Source organism: Orussus abietinus, unplaced genomic scaffold (genome assembly GCF_000612105.2).
Source record: "Orussus abietinus isolate OABI.00-Male unplaced genomic scaffold, Oabi_2.0 scaffold373, whole genome shotgun sequence".
NCBI classification, from domain to species: Eukaryota; Metazoa; Arthropoda; class Insecta; order Hymenoptera; family Orussidae; genus Orussus; species Orussus abietinus.
The window spans coordinates 24,293-50,969 of NW_019394516.1; the positions used below are offsets into that span (position 1 = coordinate 24,293).

The 26,677-nt window shown below is 42.2% G+C and overlaps 1 protein-coding gene across 1 annotated transcript in view; it reads left to right on the forward strand.

Annotated features, from left to right (window-relative positions):
• The first annotated feature begins 4,896 nt into the window (after positions 1-4,896).
• LOC105703118 (LIM/homeobox protein Lhx3) overlaps positions 4,897-26,677 on the forward strand; it is a 53,540-nt gene continuing 31,759 nt past the window's right edge. The window contains exons 1-2 of the mRNA XM_012431238.1: positions 4,897-5,449; positions 19,632-19,676. Of these exons, the coding sequence (XP_012286661.1) occupies positions 5,203-5,449; positions 19,632-19,676 (292 nt within the window). The 5' untranslated portion in view covers positions 4,897-5,202. The remainder of the gene's footprint in view (positions 5,450-19,631; positions 19,677-26,677) is intronic.

The following is a 26,677-nucleotide window of genomic DNA, read 5'->3' on the forward strand; positions in this document are numbered from 1 at the left end:
CCCATAGTATCTCGGGATCCGCTAATCAAATCGCACCTGGGATCGGGTCAGGCCACGGCGCAGGGTTCGCACCTGAGGCACCTAGCCTGCCCCAGCAGGTTGTCCCGGATCCCCGCGGTCCTCGGGACTCCTCGCGGCCTCCACGTCCTCCGGGAACCTCGCGGTGACGTCACTGGTGTCGAATTCGGATTACGCGTCCTCGAGGCAAGGTCGGGGCGGGTCGCGCGATTCCAGGAGACGACGCCTCTCCGGACGCTTTTTATCACGGTGGGTTGGATGGATTTTGATGCCCGAAGGTGGCTTTCATCTGCTGAGGGAAGGTTTGCTGGTGCGTCCCGACAGTCCGCCGGTTGACTCCGAACTTTGACTATCGCGGACATTCGAAACGTCCCGAAGGTTAGGGCCCAGTTTGCCTTCAAAATGATTCTGCAATTTTGTCGACATGGAAGTCGATTGTGGCGGTATTTGCATCCAACAGAAAATAAACATCCTGGAGGTTTGAGGTTAAGAAGCGGAGCGCACCGTTAAGCCATAGAGTAGCGATAGATACCGAAAGGCAATTTCCATGGTGGATCTTGGATAATCGTCCTCCTACTCGAAACAACTTGTTAATCGGTGAAGTTGAAACAATCATACGGGAATTACTTCTTTGGCGATATGCAGTTTGGCTGTTCCACCCACGCGAAATCTACCTCTGATAACCGGCACCTCCACTCTTGTTTCTTCCACACAAAGAGCGTTATCGAATCCCAAGTTTTACTAATCTACAAAATCTTAATATTAAAATGGAACACAGCGAGATACATAAAAAATTATTTAAACCCTTGCTTACGATAGATCCTCTGGAGGGAACCTATTAATTTACGAGAGGAATGCCGAAATTTCTGCCACGTCGTGAAACTATTAGAAATTAAAATTCTAGTCAAAAGAGGGGCTGCGAGCCGCGATTTATCGATTCATTCTCGTTCCTGCGCTTCTTTCCCGCGGCGGGGAATACCGGTGTCCGCGTCGTCTGGAGCGGGCGAAAAACGGGGCCCGAGATGGGGCCCTAGTCCGCGAATTTTTCGCCGGGGTTCAAAGCCCCCCCCCCCCCCCCCCCCCCGAGGGGGTCCCGCCGATCGCCGGGCACCGAAAAGTAACGAAAGACAGCCTAGGGCTGCGGAATTCGGCGTTTCTTCATCGGCGTCCGGCTTTGGCGACACAAGGACCTCCGCAAAAGGAATGGCGACGGGGGAGCCCCGGGGAGAGCTATCGTCCTCCGATCCTCGACTTTTTCCTGACCGATCGAGCTCTCCGCGTCCTACGATTTACATCGGGGCCCAGTTCTCGATTTACATCGACACGCGTGTAAAAAGGGCCGCGGGATCGCTACCGATCCGCCGAGAAAGAGGAGCGACGATCGAGGACTCGATATCTCCAGGACTCAGGAAAGGACCGAAGGATCGCTTAAGGATGTTTACATGCGAAAGTACCCTTTTTCCTTGCCGAAAGGAATTCACGGAATTTACCTTGCAAATCCACGGTGAAATTGTATTACATCATTGCCCTTCGCCGTGGTATAATTGTGGGATCCGTAAACGTATAAACAAGCGACGGACAATGGGAAAAAGTTGAAAGGACGTTAGCAGTCTTTAATAATTTTACTATGGGAGAATGTCTAATATGTCTAAACTTTAAAAAATTTCGGAAACACGGCTGAAAGGGAAACTAAATGTAAGTGGTTTGCAATCTTGGAGGAATACACCCGATATTCCATGAAAATTCTGAGTTTGTATGTAACAATTCGTGACGTTAATTAAATATAGGTGTTCGAATAAATGATTTAAGAGCAAAAACACTTTGCGTTACTAAGCCAAAATTACTTAATGGAAAGGGTAATCGAATAAATTCAGGGGATACAATAATCAACCCCAAGTTATTCGCGACTTAATTTGAAAAAAAGAAATCCATATACCTTGGAAGAATTTATTCACGGTCAAAATACATTCTGGAGTCTCGTAAAAGATTATGATATGATAACTGCAAAGAGCATTCACCAGCTTTTTACGAATCGCTCTTTCCATCCGCAGATGAAACGATCACAGACAAAATTTACGTACTTAAAAGAATATTTCATATGTTTAGGCTAATGTTTATTGACGGTTTAGGTCCCAGCGAGGTCCAGCGTGCAGCTGCCATCAAGGAAGGTGATTTTTTCGTCGACTCCTGGAATTCCGAAGGACGTAGTCTCGGAAAGGACTTGGAGCGAAGAGGAGATACGCCGAAGGAAGCACCAGGAGCGCGGCCGAGTGTTCCGACGGCGTTCCACGAGGAGATCGTCTCGATCGCGGCATAACCAAGGTTATGGTCGAGATAAACCGGGAGCTGGCAGTGCTCTGATAAGGGAACGAAGTGGTCTTCGAGCTAGGAACGAGGAACTAGTGCGCGGCTGGCTTCAGGCCCGCTCGGACGAGGCGCGATCCTGCCGGAGGTGGAGGTGCCTCGGATGGTGGTCCTGCCTTTCGATCTTATCATCCAATTGATAAACGGACGATCGGATAAAAAGAATTAACTTGGAACTTGAGTGTTAAATCCCCTGGAGGAAATTATTCCGCAATATCGTGGTGGTTTAAAACCCGTGCAGAGGAGTCCTGCCGAAGGTCGAGGTGCTTTAGAACGGTGACACTCGGAAGGACATCTCGTGGACTTCCATTGCGTTTTAAAAAGCATTATCACAAGTGGAGGAAACCAATTGCGGTCTTTTCCTAGAGTGGAACCATCACACCAAGGAATAGTAGTTACATAAAACGGCATGAGCTCATTTTTATCATGAGGTAAAAGGAGGGAAGTGATAACATCCTTATATACAGGAGCAGGCGGGAGGACTTGGAAGAGAGTGTACGAGTTGTCTGAATTTTTCTTGAAAAAGTGTGACACTACCAGAAGTCGGGTGCCTCGGATCGACGATCATTTTATGGATATTCGGTTACCTTCGGGATATTCTTTGGGCATCCTTTAATATTTTCCTTCTTTTACACGGTTGAGAGTAAATAGGAAAAGTCGCCATTGAAGATTCTTTCGTGGTGCCATTCTGTAGAGGAAACGCGGAAAAGGCCCGGCTAATATCGTCCTGATATGCTCCTGCTAGAGGGCGGAATATCCTTTTAAAGGATAAAGATGTCGATTTCAAGGTGGAAGAAAAGCTGAGTGATGTGTCCGGTGCATTTACGCACCGGATTTTTTGAGATATCAGGTGGCTTGCAAGCCTCCGGGCTTGCGTACAAAAGGGGTACAGAATCCTAGGAGCTTCTTCCTATTGATAGGAAAGTTCGACAAGAATTTGCTTTTAATCCGAAGAGAGAGCCTCTGAGAAGCTCGATGAATTTGAACAACGGACTGCGAATGAAGGTGGATAATTGATCTGTGCCCAAGTAAAGATCGACAGCTGATTTCGTAAATAGCCTAAATGCTCTATCGTTCGCCAAACGAGCTACTGGAATAGAACATTGATGGTCATAGGTTTGATTTCCAGTAAAAAATTTTTAAGAAAATTTGGAAAATTAATCCTTCCTGATTGAGGTTCCACATACCGTCGGCTGCCATTTGAAAGCAATTTTAATCCTCTCCTGAGTTTATTTATATACGTTGAACCGATCGTCGAAGCAAAAGCTGATAATAGGCCATTAATGACCTTGCCAACCAGGTTTCAGGAACCTAGAAAGAAATTTCTCGGGAGTTAGAGTCTCGAAGATCGTCGACGGGGTCTTCAAGAGTGTTTACATACTGGGCTCGTTCTGTTTATGTACCCCAAAATGATTGTCAAGTGAAACTGGTAGTGACTGGACAAAGAGCGTCAAAAGATAAACGGACATCGAAGTTCGTGGTGAGTGAAACGCAGCAGTGAGTGGGAAAGACTGCCGAAGCTGGACTTGTACGTGCAAGAAGATTGGACGATTAGTTAATTAACAATTGCAAGTGTTGAACGAAGAAGAATGTTTAAGTGAATGAGTAAGAAGCCGACATTCGACGCAGAAGGAAGGAGAAGGAATCCAGGAGTGCAGTTCCTCGTGTGGGGATGATCCTGTGACTCGGTAACAAAATCAAAAGTCTGTACAAAAGATTTTTTAAATTCAATAGATCTGCAAGTTGGATTAAGCGTTTAGAAGAAGGAGACATTGATCCTTAAGAGGAATACGTCTCTGTCGAGAGACTATCGGAAAGATCCATCCCCGCCTCCCTAAGATCAAACTTTGAACTCACTAGTGGACGCGTTTTCGAATTTGGAAGTCACAAGTTAAATGCCCGAGAACTTGAGTAATTTCCTCCAGGGTCTGCGAGAAGAACTCTAGCCGGTACTATCCATCCATTATCAGGACTGCCATCCATCTTGATCGTGCATCACGATCGTCCGATCACCTCGTGCCAACAACTACTTCAAGCAACAAACGGCAGGACTAATTTACCAAATGCGTGGACGTAGATCAGTTAGATCCTAAATTGAGCCTACAAACAAATCCCTCAAGAAGATCGCCAACCAGCACGGGTACCTAGACATTTCCGGCACCTAGATTCTACCGATCGCAATCGCCGCTAGATCGCTAGATCTCGTAAAATGATCATCTCTCACCGGCGACCAATCCAAGACTCTAATCTGCCCGAGTTCCCCCAATGAACCAACGGTCTCCCAAGACCGCCCACTGACCAGATAACGATTGACCGGACTCGGAGTCCGATCGATCCACCCCGGATCAACCTTAGACCCGACTACTTCGGAGCTACCGGAAGGAATACTCGAAACGGACGCCAACCGAGACAAACTCGAGCAGACCACCAGGACCTGGGTCAAGGACCAACCGCAACCGAAGTAACGACATCTCCGGGTCATCGATCCCAGCTCGATATTTCGACCACAAAGTAGAATAACCTACCCGCCACATTGCGGATATTAACCGAATCAATCTGCATCGAACCGCTCCGATCTTGGCGAGGATACGAAAGATCGGACCCGCCCGACCCACCAGTGGCCGAATCCTAGCAGGCGCGATAGATCGATCTGGGTGTCCAGATCGATCGTAGCCTCGTCACTTCGCCCTTAGACTGGAGCTGTACTTGCCGTACGCACCACTGCCGGGGGGTGGGGGAATCCTCCCGGCGGTGAGCAGCGTGGGTGGCGTGGGTGGGGTGAGCTGTCGTCCGGTCCTGCTGGGCGGCGTGGACCTGTCCATGTCCGCTGCTGTCCAGCCACCCCCGAACGCGACCCCAGCCCACGCCCCGCTGCACCCCCCCGTGGGCCTGCCCATTCCACCCCTGGGATCGAGCTCCGTCATGATGCCTCGGCCACCCCCGGGCCCCATTCCGCCCCTGGGGCCCGCGCTGCCGTCCGCCCACCACGACGCCGCCGACCTCTCCGACGCTTCGCCCATCCCCGACGTCGTGCGCGCCCTTCTCACCAGGAACAAGAACCTCGAAGGTCAGTCCATAGCGAATTCTAATTTCTTCTTCGAGGAGATTAACCCTTTAGCTGCGGCTGTTCTGGCCGATGAATGGAATCTATAAGTTAGAACGCTCGGTGGTGGTTAACCCTTTAACTACGGCGGAGTCGGACGTTGAGATGTACCACCTGTACGGATTTCTCAGCCGCGGAGTGCTAATATTTTATATGAATACGAGATTTATTTGTCGCTTTGAATACATGGGAATGAAATGACTATAGTGACGCTTCGTAAAAAAACATCGGTCAGGCGAATATCGCTTGAGGGGCGCTTCGTAAGAAATCATCGGTCAGACGAAGACCAGTATAGGGACGTTTCGTAATTAAAGGGTTAATTGACTGCTTTTGCTTTTCAGTAGTTTACTTCGTTTGCTGGAATGCTCTTCAATTTTATGACATTCACTTATTTCGGACTCGTTTCTTTTTATTATGTTATGAATATTTTTATTCAAATTGGGAAACTTTTCAGTAAAAGAGAAGAAAGTGAGACTACTGAAAGATAATGGCCGGCTATCGACCGCGCCGGGGGTTCCGGTGTTAAAGAGAATTATTAGATATTAATTATTCTTTCATGAATTGCTCTCATGCAATCGATACTGACTGTCTCGGGCGTAATTATTTGTGGCTTTTCTTTGTATTATTTTTATTTCACTCTAATTGCGAATGATTAACAGTCAGAGTAACGCATAAACCCTAACGAAAACGTTTACGTAGATTGTCTCAGTACTGATATACAAGGATAAATGTAAGCAGTAATTAACTGCGAGGAAAAGAAAAGCGTTTCACACTCCAAATGGGGCCACTTTCGTGACACACAAATTTACACACACTGTCGTGCAATGAGAAGTTTTATTTAAAAATATGCTTTGAACGTGTGATAAGCAAGAGGGCCACTATAATACCATTTTGACAAAAAACACCATTCAGACAGAAGCCACCTTAGTGGTGTTTCGTAGCTAAAGGGTTAAATCAATTTTGAAATCTAAACTTTGAAACAAATGGACTGAATTAATGATTTTTCTGTAATCTACATTGAATTAGATTTTAGATTTGTCAGTTCGCTTTTTATTGGTTTAGATAATACCTCCGACAGAGATTCTGGTGGAGATAACGTATTATATACGTATTATGATATACTACTTCCTTGTATTAAGGGGGGGGGGGGGAGTGTCAACGATTTGTGAAACAGAAATTTATTTGATTTTAGGATCAATTGAAATTTAATAACCCTTTGCAGTCTTAGTTTCTGAAATAACATCGTAAATACCGAGTCAGCTTCGATGCAGAACTTCAAAGGGTTAGTTATCACTTTTTTCACCTAAGTAGAAATGTTGCCGTCTATTAATTTAAGGAAAGTGAATCGCACCTGATTTAGCTTTTGGTTAGTCACAGGCCGAAATGTCCTATTATTTCCGTGTATGTGTGGGTATGTATGAAGTGCGTTTAAAAGCTGCGTTTTGCAAACGTCTCTGACTCTGTTAAACCAACTCCGATAGAGTCTGATAGAGTAACGTTTGTTCTACCAGGCCAATTGACAACAGTGAATTCAGACGATGTTTCTCGATCGAGGTTATCGATTAGATTAGAGCCTACACGTGAAACGAATTATCGCATCCCAGACGCCATCTTTGCAATCGATTCCAAGACAAAGTATCGAGGTTGTATCCTATCTCGATAAGGTTACTCGAAAGGATTCTAACATCGTCACCGGTTTGAGTAAACTGTAAAAGTGTTGATCGCTGACAGATTTTGATTAAAGCAAAATCATTCAGTTATAAACAATTATATAGAAGAATGGATATAATTTTACCCGCTAGCAACGAAACCTTCTTTCCCTGTGGAAAGTATGACAATTCAGTTTGTTCTCAAATTATATGGGTGAATCACTTTTCCAAAGAGATTACGGGTTTATCCAAAAAAGGTCCAAATGAACTCGTTGATATGTGAACGGGTAAACGCAAATGTTATCTCGCAAAAAGAGCTTTCAAATCTGGAGTTATTACAAGACATCTACTGTCTCGTAGCGGGTGAGGTTATCGAATGTGACTAGATAATTCACCGATCGACGAACCACGATCGAGCCAATTCGGTTCTCGTGCCGTCGAAATCGTCACGGACCGTTCATGACACCATTTGTCAACGATTTTGGACAGGTTAAAACACTGTTCATGAAAAATGGTGGGTCTTACGGTAACTTTACTTTCAGTGTCGCATGGAAACGCGTTTTGAGGATTAATTCGCGTGAATGTTTTGTCGCTAAGTGTCCATGCAAATACATTTCGCAACGCCGACGACTGATCCCAGCTTTCACGGTCTTCCGTGCAACACGAGTATAAAAGCGTTTAAAGCAAGCTTAAAAGCACAAAGCACTAGCAGGCGAATAAAACTTTTCCGTCGCAAAGTCGCGGTTATTTTGAATATAAATGTGAGTACCTTGGGATGGCTTCGCGCGTTTGCATATCAGCCCCGTTTGAAAGGAAACAATTTGCATCTGTAATGGAAACTAAAACGATGGTAAGCCCTTCCCAGATCTTGAATTAAAACCAAGGAGAGAATAAAATTTTCTCGCCATTATATTCCGATTAATTATTTCGACTGCGAGGGAAGAATGAAAGAATTTTGACGGCCCCTTGCACAAGAAATAAATGTGTGTGGAGGTTATATTGGAAATAGGCAATGTAGACATTTCTTTATATTATTCATAGAAGGCACAATTATAAAGGTAATATGAATGCAGACATAAATGTATAATAATATTGGTGGGAAATGTTTCCTTTTAATTCAGAATTTTTTGGGACTTTATTCGAGGGATAAAGTCGCGAATATGGTCTGTAGATAGGAGAAGGTGCATTGAAATCGGGGAAAGATTTTCCGAAACGTTTCATTCGCCAGCTGGTGAGGCACCTTTCCGTAAGGCGCAGAAATGGCGAAACTTTCCACGTATGGAACTCGCTAAGAATTCCAAGGGACTCGTGTGCAACAGATTGCACCCTGTGCATAATCCACGGTGCGGGCAATCCGCGAGTCGCGTATGCACCTATCATGTGCGAGAGTTTCCTGCACGTACGAGTGCACCTTCTATCTCGTCGTAATCTGACTCTACAGTCTTAAAAAGATTGAATTACCATCAAGATCACCGACTGCATGACGAAAATTGGCGACTTATTGCGTACCCCCGAAAAACCTGAACCTACGACAAAAACTCCAATTTCAGAAAAATATACTATACTCACTTCTCTTCACTCTCGAAAATAACTAAGAAGTAGTTAATCGGTATATACATTTTTCTAACAAAACATTAGTAACGCGAAGAAAATACGTGTCAATTAATTTCAAAAATTAAAATTGTGTCCACCACGAAATAATAATTATGACGTTGGTCTAAAGAAGAAAATGACACCCTTGGACGCCGTTGATAAGAATCCGTGACAGACCATTATAATCCACTGTAACGAGTTAGATAATCAACTTTAAAAAAAGAGTTAACGTGTAGGCGTATTAGTAAACAATAGAAATTGCAAATATCTCAGTGGATGTCACGAAAAATTCCATTGAATATTGCGTAGCATCGTTTGATTCCGAGGCCGGAAAGATGGTCGAGGGATCGGATAAGCACAATTCCCCAGATCGGAAGGACAGGAATAATATCGGGACGAAGCCAGATCTGGGGTAAAGGAACGCCATTCCGTAAAATCTCACGTTTATGGCGTAATGTAGCCTCGCACATACACATCGCACTTGTCCTCTGAGTTATTCATCCCCTCAATCTCGGTGAGTGGAGCAAGGTCGTAGGAGTCCTCAATTATGCACCACCATTCCGCGGAGACAAGAGCCTCGCTAATTAAATTAATAACCGACTGCGGAATCGGCGAATAAATATTCAGCGAACCGCGGGAGGCATCTTCCCTGGAATTCGACCGATCATCACCCATTACGCCATTGCCGAAAGACAGCGCCTATGAAAAATGAGTGAGCCTTATTGGTGATTATGAAATTAGACTGATACTGATTAAAGAAGAAGTATACTCGAGAAAACGTGTTCACCCAACCTTATGAATGCATATTCTATAACAGATGTATACATATCGTCCTAACCCATAAGTTGTGGCTATTATCAAAATTGTAGAACAATTAGAGGGAGACAATATAAAATCGGTGCATATAAGCGCGTTATAAATTAAATAGTTACTACTAAGGCGTTCGGGATTTTAAATTTTATCGTAGTATTTTTAAATAAATTACTAAAGTGTTCCGACCTCGTAATCAAAGTACATATTTACTGTATGGAACTTTTCAGCACCGGTACTGAGACTTGAAATTCCGCACTTCTAAAAGAACTGAAATAAAAGCGATGTTTTTAATCCCTCGAAATACACGACGTTTAATTTAAATAATGATGTTACGTTAAAGGCAATTAAAAATGAGGTTAAAATTAGATCGTTTTGTTTATTCTAGTAAAATAGGTACGTGGGCGTTTAATAAATCGGGCGTTAAGGGTTTACGGAACGAATTTAACCGGACGGAAGCGGTTTAGGTCTCGAAGGTTATCGGTGGTGATACGCAGGGGACCTCTTTACTGACAGAAAGGTTTTGTTAGACGCCGCGATGGGTGGTTCAGGGTTGGTGGATATTTTAATAAGGTAAGTGCTGCAAGGCCGACTGGTAGTTGCGCCGTTGGGGCGGTTTAATCATGTAATGTGCTCGAAGGCCTGGCCACCCTTAAATCGATACGATATTGCTTTAGGAACGATAGCAGACGTGCTTAAGCCTTAACCTAAAACCCAAAGCTCCTATCGGGGTTCTAACGACTTGAAACCTCTGGATCCATCGGAACTTCGATAGGTATATTGGCGATCGATGTCTGAATTTTCCCAATCAAGGTTGGAGAAACGATATTTCATAAATTATTTGGCCGAGATCAAGTATCAAAATGTTGATTGAAGTTAGGAAGAATTTAAGAAAATGTTTCACAAAGGCGAACATAAGAGTTCTTAATTTCGCCGGGATGAATGAAAGTCCAACAGAAATACTTACTCTACTCCTGAGAATGTTTATCTGCAATATTACAATTTTTCCATTAATTACAATTTGAAAATCGGACGGCTGTACTTGATTCAATAGAAAAACCAACGTGTCACTTAACTGGTAAAAATACGGGTTCCCTTGCAACGATCAAAATCATTCTTATTTCAATTAAGTCGATTTAAATGCAGAATCTGAATATTACGAAAAAGTACTTCCTATAAAAAATGTTACTTGCCTTAAATGTATCAAATAATTAGCCATGTATAATCAATCCATATTTTTCTATCTTTCTTTTTTTTTGTGCGTTACAGATTTAAAATCCACTCTACTTTTTGATGAAATCTTAAACGAAATTCAACGTCAGATTTTCGAACGGGTTGAGAAAGGGTAATATTCTTAACGAAACTAGATTTACGAAAGCTTTACCGGATTTCTCGGTTTGCAATCGGTGTTCGGATCGATTCTCATTGACGTATCGATATCGAGGCTCTGACGTATCGACGGCAAAGCGGTAAACCCGGACGAATTTACGGAGCATAAGTTATAGGCGTTGATAGCGTTTTACGAGGGCCCCAAGACCTTTACATGTCCTCGTTGCACTTCGGCACAAGTACGGGCACATCGAGTGCACTTTAGCGCCGCGTTTCATTGTCGTACCGATAAAGCGCCAATAAGCTGCGGCGATTCGCAAAAGTGCGTATGTCAACTTAAATCACGCGTTGAAACTCCATTGTTCCTCGCGTACTTAGACATCGGGCCGGCAATATCGACCTGTACCGCAGATAACTTTATCTGTTATTCAATTATTTTATCCCAGAAAAAGTAAGCAATGCGCGCTATTTTTCTTTCTAATATAAATGTATGAAGTAAGAAATTTCTCGCATCAATAGTTGCGTTTGAACTTTCTGGTAAAACATTGCCGTTAAAAATTATCGAAAGTAATTGGGTCTTTCGAAATTGCTGATATGGCGTTTTTTTCGTTGTTTATTATTTAACTGTAGCTTTCGTTTCAGAGATGGGATGGGTTGATTTGATTTTCAGCTTAAAATCGAACATGTCGGGAAATATCAAGACAGATTCTTGTTCATTTTCCTTCCCCGCAAGGTTATTAGAATAAAAAAAAAAAGAAAGATGTCTTCCTTTTCCCACGTTGACGCGCCATTGTTCCACGTGTTCCTCGAAAGCGCATGCGCTGTAACATCGACCTGCGATGTGAGAATGGAAAGGAAATGGTTCGAAATATAGATATGCAATGTTTTAAACGAAACGCTGTAGAAAAGTGTACTTTATACCAGGGGCATTCATGTTAAAATACCACCAAAGTCAACGAATAGAAAACTATATTTAATATAAGAAACGAGGCTTAATTTTATTAAAACGCGGTGGAAGATTATCTTCCACGATTCCACGTAGTTTCGAGATGTCGAACTTAAAAATGCGGATCTTGTTTAAAAACACGGGATGAAATTAAATCTTTTAATCATCCTTGAAAAAGATGAAACGTGCAAAGAAATATTATTACGGGTTTGGTAGATTAAAATGTCTTCGGTCGAGGTTCCTTTGGGGAATTTCTTCATTTTCGCGGATTTCGCCGTGTTTTAACGAAATCGGAGATCGCAGAGGTGCAGGGATAAGGAATATAGACAGGACAGACAGAAGTCGGCACTCCCATCGGTCGATAAATACCGAAAGCTTTCTCGATACGAAAAGCTTCGACGGCGAAGCTTCCGTAAGAAGGACGTCAACCCCTCCGTGTGCTGTTGCCCACCCCGCCCTAAGTGGTAACCATAGAAAAGGCTGGTCGCATAGAAGGGGATCTAGAGTGCTGCAAGAAAGGGGATGAAAAGAAAATGGCGCTCGGTTACAGAGCGCGCCTTCGCCGGGGGAAGCCTCTGGGAAAATGAAGACGAGGCCGAAGACGAAGATGAAGATTGGTGCCTTTGTCGCGAGCCGGCAAATGGGCTTAACCGAGGAAAGAGCTCGAGGTTAAATTCACAGCGACAACGTGTATTTATTACTCGAAGCTGAGACGTCGACAACCGATCTGGACCAAACTTCGAGAGATTTAATCCCCTTTACCTCTGTTGATGATCCCTTCACCACGGTTAATTATTTCACCCAAATAAAATCGTATTAATTGGACTCGACGTTTCCTCGGAATTGTGGCAATTTATTTAAGCCAAATGATTATTCTTTGGATCAAAAAGTATATTTCCTTGGTACCATTCATAGAAATATTTCTATGTTTTAATGAATTTCTTTTCTTGAGCCCGAGAAATATTTATATAATATTTTTCAAAATTCTTACGATCAATAGAAAACTACGGTAGCATCATGGGCGACGTAACTACTACTTTTCTGTGAGTTCTGGATTCGATACCATGATAATTGCAAAAAGATTTCATTCGGGGTTTAAGGTAGGGCTATCTCTAAAATTCTCCTCGAACGTGCCCGGAACATATGTCAAATTTCTTTGTTTGCAGAAAAAAATGTTCAATATCAAGTACTGATCAACACAAATTTATAACATGTATTATAAATTTATTACATGTACGTTCTAAGTTTATAATATATGTTATACATTTTCTTTGAAAATATGTTATAAAATTATAATATGTTTTTTAACAGTGTACTATTACCCGCTTCGATATCTCTAGGCGACACCGACGTTATCCCGCGAGTACAAAACCGTGTTTTTGAGGTAAAGTGGTGCTTAAACTAAATCGTATTGCGCAGATACATCGAAGATAACGAAAATTCACACTTTCGATCTCACTCACTTTCATATCTCCCCCCTATTTAATGTTATTTCCAATGTCGTCCCGTGTTATGGCGCCACTATGTCCTACGTTCAACCGTCCATTTTTCTCGCCGAATATTGCCATCGCGTACTAAAATACAAGACTGGCATTCCCGAGGGAAGACGAGACTTTTACCTCGTAAAACTTCCGACAAGTATCGTGGTAACTTTCGCAGAAGTAAAAGCATTTAACCACGGTGGGCGCCGCCCTTTCCGCGGTTCGCCATCCGCCGCCATTATCATCGGTTTCTTCTTCGGCGCCCATCCCTGGGCGAAAACACCGGAGGGATCCTCTTTCCTCGTTCCCAGTCTTTTTCGCTTTTCTCGTTTTCTCACCCCCTCCGGCTCCCGTCACGGAGTGACCGTCCGTTTTGATAAATCGGACGAGTAACGTCGTTAAGGGTCGTTCAGTGGACTTCGGAGGGAGGTTCGACGTATCCATGAAATAATTGCGCCCCATACGCTTCCGCGAAACTCGATAAATCAGAAAATTAGTGGCCAAAGCTGTGCGGAATTTCGATTCCCCGTGGACGTTAATGGGTTATATGCAGTTGTCGTAGGCAAAATTCAAGAATCTTTATTATCGGTGAAATACTTTTTGGGATATCGTGGTCAACGCAATAAAAAAAATGTCTTTCAGAGAATTGCTGAACCTCCCAAAATTTTATATGTATCTCGCCCAAAAAAAAATGATATATCCAGTCCAATAATTGTACTGTGAAATCACGCTGTGTTTTAGATTAAAAAATGCAATTTAAGTTATGAAAAAGAAATTCTTGAATTTCGCTTATCACAACTGCATATAACCCCTTAAACGCCTTGCCACGGTTGCGCCAATAAATTGTGCATTAAATTCTGAACACTTTAATACCCCACTTCTAATTATAGTTTATCACCGACAAGGGTGAAAAAAATGTAGAAAAGCAAAAATTTTCAGGATATTTTTTAAACTGTTCAATGTAATATATGGTTCGGTTTAACGCACAACTCAATTTCTTGTTGTAACGAGATTTCTTTCAAAGTGAATTCAAAACTAATAATCGGTACGGCGAAAGCTTGGTAAGGGCTGTTCATTATCGTAACCGAGAGGCATCCGATCCGCAAATCGACCCTTCATGGAGGTCTGCAGCCGCTCTTCGCAACCCCATGAGAAAAGCAACCCCCGGACTGTGTGTTTTGAAAACAGTAACGAAACACCCCCGAAAACCGCCACGGGGAACCATGCGACAAGGTGGCGGCCCCGCCACACGTACCCTTACGAGCATAATCGAGTTCATATGCGCATGAACGAAATACAAACGAGAGTATGGGAAATGCTGGGAAGCGCTGGCACGCGGCAGCCAATGGGATCGAATTACGAAACAAGAACCCGCCCTTAGGCATTATCGAATTAGGGAGGTTTTTTAACACGCGAAGGTCGGCCGTTAAAGTTTGCTCCATTTCCTGGACAATCTTTCCGAGGTCGAGGACTTGATGGATGATCGGCTTTTTTTAACTTTTCGACGAATCCATATTACGCTAATCCGCGGGTATACTCGTGAGAAACGCTTATTCTACGAGATAATTGACAATTATGGGTACGGTATTAATTTAATTATTAAAGAATTATATAATAAGTCCATATGAAACAGCAACCATTTTTATAGGTGGCAATGATGAGATAGAAGGATTGTTGAAACGTACTGCGGGGAAAGTTATGGGTAAAGAAACGGTTTTCGAAAGAATTAATTTGAAAGTTGTCTTGGAATCGTGCTATATGACAATAGAGAGAAATAATAGTGTATGAATGGTAAGTCACAATACTATTGTTCAGCGGCGGGATTGAAAGAGTCAGTTGGGTGCTATGGTTATGTTACACGTGGACTTCTATGGGGTTGTTTCCTCCTTTTACAATCAAGTATACTTATATGAAACCTGTAACAAGGGAAGACCTTGTCAATTGAACAGTGGCCCTATATTATATTTAAATCATAAATGTATTCGCAATTGTTGTAACGACTGTTTGAGAATCTTTACAAGAAACAAACATACGCAGAAAATGCATACTTTGTAATATCATAATTTCAAAATCATATACAGCCGCGATCGATGTTACGATATGATGATATTGAGATAACCTGCAAGATATTGAGGTGAATTATTTAATATTTTAATTGAAAGGGGAAGTTATTAAAATATTCAATTTTGTCACGTCTTTACAACATGGGTATAACTGGAAAACCGACGGAAATCTTCAGATTTTTGACAACGACGTCACGTCACAATCGCAAAATCATATGAACTTCGACCAGAACAGACGACCGAGGTTCAAGCTATCGCTCCGGCCAGTCTAGACTCGATAGCGATTGGCAGCGATTTTTCTTCAGATTTTTAATGGCTACCCAAAGTAGCCATCTCTCGATAAGATTAAAATTTGGATTGGCACTCGGGCTTTATCAAGCATCGAGTGAAAATGTCACCGCAATGTCTGTCTGCGGCGGAATTATTAAACGTGGTTCTTTTCGAACATCTTGGTAACTAGAAAAAATTAATTTTCTCTCCATAATTAATGGAATAAATGCATAGGCAAAGTTGGAGCGTTATAAGTCGTCGTAAAATGCCGACGACCTTTTATTTACAGATCCGTTCGTAGATTGGTATTACGCAATCGTGGACTATTTCTAACGCGATGTCGAAAATGCAAGTGCACGCCGTCTCGAATCGCTGCTATTCCCGAGCCAGTGACTCCGAAGGTTCAAGGTAATGTCGGTTGACAGTGATAAAGACAAGTTGCACTCCCCTCCGGCGATGATTAAACGCCTCTCGACTTCCAGGGACATTTGCGAAGCTGCGGTCTAATTGTTAATCCAGCTGAACGAACGCACCGCAGCCGAGAATCGCGTAAAAAATTGCCGAACCGTTTCGAATTCTCTCTCGGATAATTTCAAAATCTCGGTATTTAGTTAATACTCCCAAGGCCTCCGGTAATTGTTCATTGTAACACTTACATGTTGAGATTGAGAAACAATATTATGTAATTGTTGCCATGACCTCATAAGAAATAAACAATGAAACCGTTGGCCACGCAAATACAGATAAATCATCTAGAAACAAGTGAAATCATTTCTAATATTAATACTTTAGATATACATTACAAGTTTTGCTCAGCATTTACTACCCGCTGATGAAAATAAATCACAGATGCTTTTCTCATGCAAAACCTATCAAATTGTCAAAGTTTAATCGCCCACGCCGTTTGGCACACTATTTACGCAATTGTAACACAATTTACGCGGTTTTGAAACGTCATTATTATTTTCTTTTGAGCTACTTCTAATAAATACGTATTTCTGAAAGTTATATGTACTAGCTTTTACTTCCAGTATATTTTTCTATTGTACTGGCAGACTTTATTGGCGCGATTTTTATTTGCGTAAAACGAATCCACGGGGAACGGATACTCCGCGTAAATTGAGGGACGGGTGTGCTTCGAAGAGTCATAACGAAGTAAATTTGGCAAAATTGTCCAAAATGCGTGCAACGCTTTTCGCGATTGCCTGAAGGATCTGCTCCGACGAGCTCGACAAAAATGTACCCTAGTAGCACAAAATATTTGTCTTATATTATCTATACATTTAACGAATACAGTACATTTTGTAAATATTTAGCAGATATTTGAAATATTTGCAAGACATTTACTTTAGAACATTATTATCATAATATTTGTATAATATCAGTTCCACGTGTTTTCGTAATATTCTTCTTAGAAACATACAAAACGTTTTGTTTCATTTTAATATATGTATTTTTTCAATTTTATCTGCTGAATACACTTTAAACGTTTTAAAAATATATAAAATCAAAATCACANATTTAAAATCAAAATCACACGTTTTGCTCCCATAATGAAATAGCGGAACGAAAATGTTGCAAAAATTTGTCGTGTTTTTTGATACCTAATGAAGGGTCCGATAATAATGGTAAAGTAAAAAACGTATTTTCATTATGTTCATAAATTAAAAAAATATAATTTTGACCTAGGTTCATAAATTATTAAAGCTAAATATGTCATTGAGATTTTCAACAAATTTTTTAGACATTTTTGAATGAAATCTACATCTTAAAAAATCTGTTGCTTGAAATATTTGGCAAAGATTACATAGAAATATTTAAAAATTATTCTGTGCTACCAGGGTATGCACGCACACGCGTAATCCGAGACGCAGGAGTAAGTTTGTCCGGGGTATAGTCAGCCACGTGGGAACCGAGTCTGGGGTTGTTTCGAGTCCCGAGGGTTGTCCCGAGAGCAAGGGCGTGCTCCTGGTCGGACATCGGGCCGATGTTAGCCGGTGTTCGCCAATGTTCACCGACGTTCACTTTGGCGGCACGTGACGGGCGTTGTTGCACGCGCAACGTAATCGTGGACGCACCGCACGCGCGTTATGCACTTCATGGCGCATCGAATGAGCGGCGGAGCCCCATTGTCGATGGCGTTTACCAGATCAGGGATTAAGTACCTCTTGATGGAAACTAAACTGCGTTTAGACTATCACGATGGTCCACTTCGTGCAAAGATTTTTTTTGCTCGGTTGAAGCGGGGAGTCTTCATGAACGAATCCCGAACTCTGACCTGACTATGAAGAGAGCAAAACTGAAAGAGAGAAGACAAAGGGGCTGTTTTCTTGCTTTTCCTTTCTTTTCTTACTTGAAACAGGGGTGCAGCGCAATGTGGTGACAGCCTAACAGCAAGAGAAAGAAAGAAAGAAAGAAAGGATAGCCCCTCTGGTTACTCTTTTCCTCTTCGCTGCCTTCGCGTTAATATCAACCGAATAAACACGAATTAGTAGAACTTACGCATAGAATTAAAACATTAATTACCCCACGAACGGCTCTTTGTCTTAGAAATATTATCAGATTGGGCATGGATTCGTAATATTGTTTATGAGTGCCGAATTTGCCATTTAAATGTTTTTATATATTAAATTACGCATTATATGATTTGCAATGCATGTGCATACGCATATTATTAAGTATCTATTAGGCCCAGTTTTATGTCGCTTTTAAAATATATGTTCGGTACTGTTATGCTTTAAAAATGTGCTGAAGGTTAATAGCAGTGTATAACAAACATGCAATTACATTATCCGAGGTAAATGGCTGTTTTGAATGTCTTCGCTATCGTTTGAATCGCGGCGAGTTCAAAACACGGGTCATATTTCTTTGGCAATTGAAGAGCGGTGTTCAAGTTTGAGATTCGCCGAGATAAGGGTGTCCTGATAAATCATTTAGTATTAGGAGAATACTATCACTCAATCCTCTCCTCTGGGACAAGTTGCGAGATAATTGTAGTTCAAAGGTGAGTCTGGGGTTGCAATGTGATAAATATTCACGACGAAGCAAGGCCGTCTCATCGAGTGACGCGTCGCCAATAAAGGCCTCCCTCATAACCACGATGAAGATTTATTTAAAAAAGAAAGAAAATTAGCAAAGCACCCTCAAGTCACGGGAGGTAGGCGCGAAAAACAGTACGACAATTTCACGTGCACTGAGTATATTTGTTTATCTATGTGTACAAATTAACAATACCTTCCTAAACGTTCCTTATGAATAAAAAATTATGAAAAATCCATTTTACGATCCATCTTGAATATGTAGCGTAAAAGAGGTTAAAAAATGGAGGGAAGAAAAGACTATCGAACAAAAGTAACTAAGTTGTTTATAATTATTTCAGGTTCGTGCAATTTTTAGCACAGGCTTGTCGACTAGTGTCGAACTGTCGTTAATTGTTGGTGTTAAATTACAGACGTAACGAGCGGCAATTACTGCCAGCCCAGTCAATAATGAACTTTCTGGACAGGACTATTGTAAAAACAAACTCGCATAAATCGCGGCGGACTACTTCGTTCTGCAATTAGTTTCAACACTTGGTTAGACGTCGCTAAATAAAGAATGAGTGCTTTAACGATGCATGTCTGTGTCCACCGGTAAATAAACAGCCAATTGCGAAATGTATCTTTTTTTAGAATTATTCATCCTGTGTCGAGGAAACGTTCATTCCAGAAAACGTATATATTTTTTAGGTTCAATTAAATCCGACAAGTCCATTACGACTTGATTGGCAGAAACATAAATAATGATTTAGAATCATTTTTAAGTCATTTGATTTGCAACGGATTGCGACATTTCATTGGTCTAAAATATTTCCCCGTGAATTTTGTAAATCGCTTCGTTTCAATTGATTTTTCATTAGGCACCTGTTACGATAAACCCACGCTTTCATTTTCCGGCTATTTTCGACATCTTCAGTTGGCCTTGTTTGGTTTATTTATTTCTCCATTATTTTCTCTTTTGTTTTAGAACGGATCCAGGAAACGCCAGGCGGTTCTCCGATTAGGGAGGAATGTGAGTGTTCATTTTTATCTTTATTTCCGCCTTTTTCACCGCGTTGACCTAGTTTGAAAAATCGAAAAAATATCGACTCCCGTCGAAGACCTCGCCCGGTATATTCCCCAGGGCATCGTATTCCATTTCCCGGTTTTCCGGGCGGACATAACCTCGATACCGCGAATGTTACTCCGATAGTAACCAGAAAATCTGAGTACTCGTTTTGAAGCCGTAAAATTCGGTCGCGGGACAAATAAAAACTTGACTTTGCGGTTGAAAATGTGCAGAAAAACGGGAGATAGGTGAGAATAAAAACATACATACGAAAACTCTTGCAGAAATATTAATTCGCCCACATTCGGTCGCACTCTTGTGAAAATATAAATTCTAGGAAACATTAGGATTCTCTTTATCTTTAAATCATTCGTTCTTTCCTGGTTACCTTAAATCGTATGAAATGCAGCTTCGCGCGATGAATCCGTATCACTGAATGATATCACTCAAATCCCTATATGCCGTCGTAAGTATGCATTTCAGACCTGTCGGCAGTCAAGAGTATCCTCTTTACGCACACACGACAGTTGGTCACGATGATTTATAAAGAATATATATACGCGAAATTATATAAAAATATATATTCTCGCTCACTCGTTCACGCTCTATTAAAAATGGATACTCTAAAAAATGTTATCTTTAAGTCATTCGATTTTCCTTCATTAGCTTAAATCGTATGAACTGCAGCTTTGCCCGATGAGTCCCTATCACTGATTGATATCACTCATATCCCCATATGTCGGCATACGTACGCATTTCAGACCTGCCGGCAGTCAAGAGTGTCCTCTTCACGCACGCACGCCAGTTGGTCACGCACGCTCCAACCCGACAATGGCTCCGTTACGAGCGATTACACGTTACATTTCAAGTTGTTTATTATCGATCTTCGGCCTTTCGTATAGATAGCCTCTCGAGAGGTGCTCGAAACGGCCCTCGAACTTAAGTTCGATCGTTTTGAGCTCGATTTTCGAGTGATGCGGGCAATTTATGCCTTTACCATTTTCGATTCCAACGACACATACTCGTGAGAGTCCTCTTGCCTTGAGTTTCTTCCTTTTTTATCTTTCCTCCAATTATGAACAAAAGTATTTTCATTCCAAAGGCTCGCCAAGGGAATACGTTCGAGGATTCACTTAGAAATCAGCGAATACAATTTCCTTCTTTGAGAGACGATTGCCTTTCATTTCATATGATAAACAACAATGCGATTCGGTAACAAGTGGGGTTCGGTGATTTCCAACGATTTACGGGGATTTCTATTTGCGATTTCCAATTGATTAACCATATCGTTTCAAGGGTTAAAATTCACGATTTCCTGAGTGAATACTCCCTCGAGTACGTACCAAAATGAAGATTCGCTGTCGCCAAAAGAGAGGGAATGTTGAATTCTTTCGTAACGAGAGTGCACTTAAGATTGGAGGCAATGTAATGTAGTGTACCTAGACTGCACGCGCAGTCCTTGAAAAAGAAAAAGAGAAAAAGAGGCGAGTCCTCGTCCTGACACATGGTGCCAAGAGACTTCGGGCACCAGTTGTCGCGGCACGCTTTGCCACGTGCGCGACACGTGGACTCTGATGAGTGGGATTGTTCATTCCACGTTTTATTCCGTGTTTCACGGCGGGATGCGTGAAAACCTGAGCTTTCGCGCCTCTTCGTGGTAATTGGAATTAATCGGGATGCACTCGCACTGACCGCCGAGTGGTTTCAGCCCGACCTCTGATACCCCAAAAGGGGGGAAGTAATCAACTAAAATTAATCGGATTAACTGGAAAATAAATGAATGGCGCCCACGGTCATCGATACTCGAATGTTTCCAAAAACAACCTTTCCACAATTTATTGTTTATTTCCGACGAAATAATAACAGCCCTCCAAAGCACTAGCTGAATATCCGTGCTTCGCTCTAATATACCATCTTCGTTTTCACCCAATTAAAAAGTGAACATCGAAATTTCGTCTTACATGGATGCAATTAATTCCAATAATGAGTATTTCTTCCAAGTCTCATACTTCTAGATCAAACCGCTTTTCGAAAAAGCCTAAAATTCCAATCCATCCTTTCGGCTCTGTAAAAGCCAAATTTCGAAAAATCCCTAATTTGTGGGTGTTCATTAAGACACGAAGGCTCTCCGAAAATGTCGACTTTTTATCTGGTTTAGACTGGGCGTTGATTATCTCTCAGCGAGTCAATCGGTTTGGATTTTATATATTAAAGGAAGATTATTAATATACATCTTTCCATTCGGTTCATAATAATTTGTTCGCCCCTCAATTTAGATGTTTTATAAAGGGTCCATCGTATGTACGCGGTTTTGGTAAATTGAAGTTACGTAATGGTTAAAAACGTGTCCCCTGAAAAATGTTCCTGGGCAATACTCGGTGCATGGAACGAACGACACATTTACGCGATTAGCGGAGCAGTCCGGATGCGTCGCTCGGGGCAATAATTCGAAGTATAATGTCCAATCGGGCAAAATTCCCGGTTCCGTCATTCTCTGTCTTTCGTATAAGTCCAGTTGCTCTTTTACCGCGTGACAATGCATCACGCGAGAATTGGGCGTATCGGCGTCTGCCGAAGGCAATAAACCTCTCCGGAGGCCCGATAAAGCGTTCAATATTCCGGATACGTCCTCTGGTGACATTTCGCAGGTTCGGCCGCCCACGTGGGCCCCCTAGTAACTTTTCGCCACAACTGCACGTCAGTCGCGAAGGGCGGCGCTAGATGGGGAAGTTTTATCGACGGCGACGCACACCTACCCAGTCGGAGTGAAACGTTAACGCGGGCTTTATTATTTTCGACACCGAAGGATTTATGCAATAAGCGGCGTTTACCGCGGGGCTTCCTATGTGCCCGACTGTCCTCGGAGCACATAGGAAGTACATGGCCACACCGGGCCAGGTTTATGCCGGACGCGAATCGATAGCGTCTACCGGTGTCCGCAACTCCATTAAGATAATTGCCGCTTCCCTCGGGTATCTCTGTCTCTCCTTCTCGCGCTATACCCGTGTCTTTTCGTTTCGCTTCTCGATCGGCCGGCGCGGTTAATGGCGACGTCTCTCTCGCGCCCGCGGACTCCGCGATAGCGCCCTCTCTCTCGGGCTCCCGAAACTGCCGGTCGCGTGGCTTATCCTTGGACGCAAGATGTATAGACCCCGCTCACCGATCCAACTACGAAGACTAAGGAAATGAGAGAGAGGAAAACGGAGGAGCGAGCTCTTTTTCTCTTTTTCTACGTGAAACAGATGCGAAGGGAAATATAACAGCCTATCTAACGGGAAGAAAACGAGGGAGAGAAAAGATAGCCCCTCCGTCTGCTCTTTTCTTTTCGCTGACTTGCAAAACGTATCAAGAGAATGGTTGGGTTGGGGTCCATATATCTTACGTCTCCGGTTTAAACCATGAATATGTGCTGCTTTTTGCATTATACATGAAACCAAATGGCAACTGTGTCGCCTCTTGAGTACAAAGGGTTAATGTTTATTGGAAGGTTGAAGATTTAAAAGATGCTCGTAAATGACTTTATAACACTCTTGAGAAACAAGTGTCACTTTAAAAATCTGTCTTGTGATGTATCCAGGTCTTTTTTAAACATCTACATGTATACCAAACACTGGGAGTATCGGCAACCCCATATATTTCCTCAAACTGTCATCAGGGGGTGACTGTCGCATGCATTCTCGATATTTTCCCACACTTCCAAGCAAAATGTGCAACCTGAAAAATCAATTTGGTGAAATTGGAAACGGGAATAAATCGGATTAACCTACACGAAACATTTGTCGAGTAATCGTAGAAACCGAGGAACGTAAAATATCAAATACCGTGTAATACTTCATAGTGATAAACGGCCGCCAATAATGGCACAGCCTTTGAAAGTGAAAAACCTCCTGCGCCAGGAATTGTAGATACTCCTTTTGGAAAGCAAAAAATAAATCATTCTTCACATGCTGGCTACATTTTTGGACCAGTTGGGAATTCAGGTCTTCCTGGGATTGACCTGCTGAAGGGGGGAATTTTCAATCGACCTGTATGGACACAACTCGAAAGTTGCGCGCATATTACGACGCCCAGTAGAGCGGAGAAAACCGGCAGAAAATGCCCGGCCGATTTTCCCGATCGAGACGATCACGGGCAGCTTTGTTGGTGCCGACCTCTCCATTGTAGGCAAAACAACCGAGGCCAACAATGGCGGACGCGACGCCACTCCTGTAACGAGCGCCGAGCGAAATGAGCGTTTTCAATGCGACCCCACGGAGTTCATGGCGGCCATGCGGATACTGAATTTATGGTGTCGCTGTATTGTCGAGTCTCGTATCCCAGTTCCCATGAACGAGCTCACCTAATCGTCCATGAGAGCCCATTTGCTCCTCCTCTGATGCACCTCCGTTGACCATATTCTGCGGCTACTCTTATATTTGTACACATTTCAGCCTGTATTTAGTTATACTTTACTTTCATTAGCACTTACTCAGGAAATTATGGATTTTAACGCTCGAAATAATGGTGAAATCAGCTATAAAGTCGCTGGCAATCGATAGAAGTCATCGAAACACTGTCACAATTTCAAGACCTAACGTCACTTGTTACCGAATCACATTCTTGTTTATCATATGAAATCAAAAGCAATCGGTTCTCAAAAAAGAAAACCGTTTTCACTGATTTCAAAGTAAATAACCTCTTTTGCTTTGTTCCAGTGCTTCCCAGTCTGTAAAAACTAGTTTCGAGTGTTACGCACATTCTTTGGATATATTTGTATATTATACATATATACATGGATATATTTTTGCATTCTTCTGTTGTCAGTTTTATGTCAATGTTAATGATTTTGATATCCCGAAAATTGTCCTACCATAATTTCAAGTGTTTCGTGCTTTCAAAATGGTTAAGGTGACTACAAAGGTAACGACAAATCATAGTGATTGTTAATATATACAGTTAAATCGAGTTATTTTGCAGCGTCCACGCGTCAGTTAAATCTGTACATTGATTTGCGCAGATTTATCGTTAAGGCCGGTAGCCAGTTTTAAGAACCACTGTTTTATACCACGGCGAGTCAATCCGCCCTTCGGCACTTATTTTCTGCAATCATTCTCTCTACTATACCACCTTCAATAAAGTTTCATGGGATTCTTTTAATCCAGCCAAGATGAAACGTTGTGCAGCTTCGCTAATAAACCTTCCACTCCAATTCCTCGATATAAATCTATTCATCACGGGTGGATTATTAAAAGATCTTCCCATTCTCTGCAATGGCTTCATCCGTGATCTTCATTCCCTGATTACCCGCTCCCGATTTTGCAGTGTATTAAACTTTTTGTCCTCTTCTTTGGAGAAAGCGAATTTGTTTCTCATGGCACTTTGGCCGCCCGGGCGGAAAAGGAAACGCCCATGCTTTTACCATGACGGGAATGGACCATAGAAAAGGTGCTAAGCGCGACAAAACCGTGACATCCGGCGGACACGGGTCGCCACGTGACCCCTTCATGGTTCCACTCTGAACCAAGAACGAGTCGAGACTACCCCTGTTAAAGATATTATTACAGGGGTGCAAACCAACCACCATAGAGGCTTTTCATCGGTGGCGTGGACGGACACTCGGCAAAAAGTCGCCAAACGTGTACCTTAATCGCTTCCTCTTCATGGCTGTCGGTAATAAAGGCTTTAACATTGAAATGTGACACATCTTTAAGGCACTTCGGAAACAGAAATAATTAAAAATTAAATATCTTCTGAATTTTTTTTATTTCTTCTGGTTATAAAGACATCTGTCTAAATAGTAATTATAATAATTTCATTTCACTAAATCGATGGATGGCATGAAGTGAAGTACACAAAATGCCTGTAATTAAAATTATATCGCATGGATTTTTTTGCGGGGAAAAATTTCCACGAAAATTCGTTTTTTTGCGATTTTTTTGGTTACTTTGAGGCTGGCGGGATATTATATCTGGATTTTGAAATTTAATATCGAGGGGCAGGAAAATGTCATTCCGGAACGCATTGTAAGTTTCATCGCAAAAAATGAAAAATAAAGGGCGAATTGTGTCCGCGAAGCCAAACTAACGAAATGTTTACACAAAACGCCCGTCGGGGGTGAAAGAGACCAGCAAGGGGTTGCTTTTTCTGCCGTCCGAAATATCGGAGAGGGATCCGCGCATTTAATCGGGCTCTGCTTTAATAACAAGGAATTAGGCAACCGACCATGGTTTTCCATTGATACGACCGAATCCGAAGCCGAACGATGTTTCATACTCCGCAGGGAATCTCTCTGGCTTTCGGTTATTGTAATCAGAATAATCGGAAGAGGATTATCAATTGCTTCTCGTCGTGCCCTTTCATGCATTCCCCTCTCTCTATACCGTACTTTCCTTTTCAATTAAGAAGTTCGAAGATTAAGAACAGTACCCGTTAATCCAAACTGCAAGCAACCCCATAAAGTGAGTAATACTACTCCAGCTGTATATTCATAAATAAATTTAATTACAACCGCAAAATATATTGATCCCTAAAACTGAGACCAATGGAATACATACTTTTATAGAAATTCTTAAGATAATTTAATGAAAAATTAAAAACAATTTCCATTCGTAAACAGTAGGTACTCGAAATCGCGGGTTAAATTGTATGGCCAAAAGTTGTAATTAGAGCATATGCGATGTTAGAGAGATAACTACAAGGTTTTCTTAATTTTTATTTTATTTTTCTTATCAAAGGACCCTGATTTATGCCCTTAGGAGGAGACTGGTTAAAGTCACCGACGCCCCCTGGAAATCCGTAGAAAGGAAAAACATATCGCCCCCTAATAACCCTCATTGGCACCCCTTCCGCCCTTCTTGCAGGGTACACCCCTGTTTTCATTTCAATTTCTACCCCTTGGGTACCCCAACCGGGACCAGATGGCGAACGCTTTGGCTCCGTGCCTGATCATTGGTGGCGCAGGGATCGGAATGATTGGACATGTCAAT